We start from the raw sequence: 4,092 nt of genomic DNA, 5'->3' as shown, positions 1-4,092 counted from the left end.
TGTTGTGGCCTCTCCCATTGCGGAGCACAGGCTCCGGACGTGCAGGCTCAGAGGCCATGGCTCACGGGCCCAGCCACTCCGCGGCATGTGGGATCTTCCCGGACCGGGGCACGAACCCGTGTCCCCTGCATCGGCAGGCGGACTCTCAACCACTGCGCCACCAGGGAAGCCCTGTATTTTAAACTTTACAGCTTCAACCCCATGATTTTTACAGCTGCATTAAAGGTTCAGTTCTGGGTCAGAGGTTTTAGCCACATTTTCTGTTTAATGGAAGAAGACTTGAAATGTGGGAACATCATGATATGACACCATTTCACAGATAATCTGAATCCAGATTACTTGTCCCAGTGTTCCCATTCTTATAGAACAAAATATACATGAGCACACTTGCCCAGGACTTGCTCTCTTAATCACAGATGTCTTCGTGGATAATTTCCACAGTTGTGATGGAAGAGCCAGGACGAGCACGCCTCTGTGTGTGTGCGTGCATGCGGTGTGCGCGCTCGCAGGTCAGGTCAGTGTATCCATATATGTGGGCTCGTGTGTACATCCATGCCGTGTCTACACACTCAAAGTCACATTCTTCTTGAGTGAATGTACAAATCTGTCCTGGTTTGAATGAAATGAGAATTCACCTTTTGCACATTTAGCCAATCCTAGCCCATTTATTCTCTGCCCCAAATAAACGCTCTAAATTCTGCCAAAATCCAGACGTTACCTGTGTAACACTGAGTTGTATGAGATTTGTTTCAATACTGAGGGCATCCTTTACATGTTATCAGAGTATCAAATTTTGTTCCTGCTTCAAGGAATCGTCTGTGTTTGAATTCCTTATCCTCAGCTCCACCTGTTCTTCGGCGTCCCATCCAACCTCACGGACTGGACTTCAATATAGGAGCACATTTCCGATTGTTATGGAGCTGAATGTTTCTTTTGTGTTCACTGTAATCGACAAGCATGTACTTAGCTTGAGAGAGACAGCCATTATTCTCAACAGTCTTATTCTGTTCTTGAAATACCTGTGGCAGTTCCTTTGCGGACAAGGTATTTTAATAAGGAATGAAATCACTGAAAGGAATATGTGTCCATAATAAAGAACGGAGGATGTGGGACCCACAGAGTCCCCTGGCTTCAGAAAGTTACTTCGAAAACATTGTCCAGAGTGAAGTTTTAAAACTTTCATTTTTACGTGAATGACTCGTGGGTCCTGTTAAGATACAGCCTCGGATTCTCTAAGTCCAGCTGGAGCGAAATTACTAATAAGCTCCTGGATGCTGTTGATACTGCTGGTCTGTGAACCCATTTTGAATAGAAAGGGGCTAGTACATTCCAACCAAAACAAATTAGTGTGAACAATCACATCAGCTCCATCTATACATGTATTCACAACGATGCATTCCTGATTTGATCAATTTCACTCTGTACAATTACATTCACTGAAAAAGGTAAAAACAGAATTATCATATTTTGTGAGTACAGAGTCCCTTTGCCCCTTTTTATATATTACCAGATAGCCTTCATTATAAATATCTTTTTCTCTGCTTGAAAAAATGAGTGTGTTTTAGAGCAATGATATAAGTGGGTACTGAACCACGTTTCAGCTCTCGGCCATCTCCTTTTTGATACTTGGATTGAATAAATACATTTTATTATAGCTGACATCCTTGTATGGAAATGCATTTCCTTTCAATACCAGCATTGTGAAATATCCGTCCATCCAGATTGTTTCAAGTAGCCTCCACCAAGTTCTTTGAAATGCAGCCCCCTTTTAGAAAATTTGAATTTGGGGAGTTTGCATCACACAAAGCATTTAAAAAGGGAACCCTCCCAGATGTGTAATGCTTGTTTAGACACCAGATCAAAGGAACAGGTCTGTACATCTGTGCAGTTTTTCAGAGTGCGTCCACACATTTTTGTTTTCCCAGTGACCTCTGGGTTTGAAGGGAGCTCAGATGTGGAAGCAGCTCAGAGTTAAGTCGAGGCGACACCACTGCCGTCAGACGTTGCTCTGTTGCAACAAAAGCGTTCTCAGCTCTCTTTCCCTCTGATCTTCCTGCCTGTACTTCTCCTCAAGTTTCTGCTTCTCAGAATCCGTGCAGTAAAAGGTGCAATCTGGGCTCTTCCGGATCTGTTCGAACTGACTGAAATCAGCCACGTACTTGCCGGTTTTTGAGAGAGAAACCACAGGCACAAACTCAAAACCCCAGTAGATCTCCTCTGGGATGTAAGAGGTGCGGCTCTGGCAGACAGCGCTGGTGGACTCCACCGTGGCGTTCAGGAGAACCACCAGCTCAAACTCCTTCTGCTTAAGGTTTTGGGGGGTGAGATCTCTCAGGGGGCTCGTCTCATCCAGCACATGGTAGAATGTCATGGGCAAGATGAGGAAGGGGCTCTCGGAAGAGGAGTCCACGTGGAATTTGACAGTGGCCTGGTTGAGGAGGATTCGCTCCCCCTCCTTGGTGACGTGGGTCTGGAGGAGCTTTCCCGAGAGCTGGCACTGAATCAGGAGACTCTTCCTCATGTTGGCCACCTGGATCACCAAGCACAGCTTCCCGTTCTGCTTGGTGATGACGGCACAGTGGCTGAACTTGATGGTCTCTGCCCGCTTTTTGGGTCTCGCAATTTTGGCCAGGAAGGTGCCCGTGATGAAGATCTCAATCAAGGTGGTGATGACCAGCTGAGCCACCAAGAGGAAGATGGCATGAGGGCATTCCTCCGTGATGGAACGGACTCCATAGCCGATGGTTGTCTGGGATTCCAGGGAAAAGAGAAATGCCCCCGTGAGGGAGTCCACCTTCATGATGCAGGGGGTGTGATTTGAAGTGTGCTCCCTGGGTTCTAAGTCCCCATGAATGAAGGCAATGGCATAGTAGATCACACCAAAAAGGAACCAGGTCATCACGAACGTGGCAGCAAACAGGGTGAGCTTGTATCTCCACTTCATGTCGATGACGGTGGTCCACAAGTCTTGGAGGTAGAGCAAGTATATGCCATCCACTTTGTCGATTCTCACGTTGCTGTGCCCACTCTTGGACATGACTCGGGGTCTGCTGGCCTTGAGGCCAGCTCCAGCCGTGTGCTTCACCAGGGTAGCCCTGGCCATACTGATGTTAATCCGTTCCATGGTCAGGCCTTGGGACCACCTAAGGAAATGACAAAGAGAGACGTTCCATTGTTGTCACATGAGGTAGAATGCCCAGAAAACAGAAACAGGATAATCATGTGAGATAAGTACGAATGTACATGGACGTTTATAAGAAAGGATAATTCTGAGGGCAAGATGAATCACTGGGTACTTGAGGATGGCAGTAGGAGGGAGTGAAGAGCACAGACTGAAGACAGGGAAGCCTGGGTTAAATGTTGCCTCTCCCACTTATTTGCTGTGAGACCTGGGCTAAGCTATTTAACCTTTCTGGACCTCAAATCTCTAATATGTAAAATATGGAAATAAAGTCTACTTCTCAGAGTTCTTGTGATAGTTGAATGAGATAATGGCTATAAAGTGCCAAAACAGAGATTCACACTCAAAAAAATGATGCTAATCTTCTCTTTGTGATATCACACTCACAAGAATCCACCCCACGGAGTATTATGATTATTTATGTATATTCAGCTCTTACGGATTTCCAAGTATAGAAAATTTAAAAATAAGTTGACTGAGCATAGGGCCAGTACTGATATAATTAAAATGCACCATCCATAAGATACGTCTTGATACAGCAATCGGAAATGTTAATACAAATTTTAAAACCGTGTGTAGTATTCATAAACGTTTTTAAAAAGCTACCATTTGCATGACATTCCCTGTAGTAGCAATTCATTTTCCCCCTAGTCCAATGAATAATTGGGAATCCATGACCTGTCCTAGTTCTTGATTACAATGGAAAAGAGCAAGTTATCAAACAACCAAAAACAAACATAGAGTGAATAATTAAGCTTTATTAACGGCTTGATCAATATGCTCGTTATTCTCAGAAAAGTGTTATCAATATAGAATATTAGGTGTGACATTTAGGTATGGTGCAAAAATTTGGCCTTACTTCTTTTGAGCTAAGTAGAACCAGCATAGGAATCTATTTTAAAGAGCCAATG

The 4,092-nt window shown here is 44.5% G+C and overlaps 1 protein-coding gene across 1 annotated transcript; it reads right to left on the bottom strand.

Moving 5' to 3' along the window:
* Positions 1-1,996: 1,996 nt before the first annotated feature.
* KCNJ15 (potassium inwardly rectifying channel subfamily J member 15) lies at positions 1,997-3,132 on the bottom strand. The gene has a single exon (XM_067737306.1). It carries the CDS (start codon positions 3,122-3,124, stop codon positions 1,997-1,999), a length of 1,128 nt encoding a protein of 375 aa, XP_067593407.1. The 5' UTR covers positions 3,125-3,132.
* Between the last annotated feature and the right edge of the window lie 960 nt (positions 3,133-4,092).

Source organism: Pseudorca crassidens, chromosome 5 (genome assembly GCF_039906515.1).
Source record: "Pseudorca crassidens isolate mPseCra1 chromosome 5, mPseCra1.hap1, whole genome shotgun sequence".
NCBI lineage: Eukaryota > Metazoa > Chordata > Mammalia > Artiodactyla > Delphinidae > Pseudorca > Pseudorca crassidens.
Note: the sequence above shows the minus strand (reverse complement) of the source record. Positions and strands in the feature narration are given on the sequence as shown.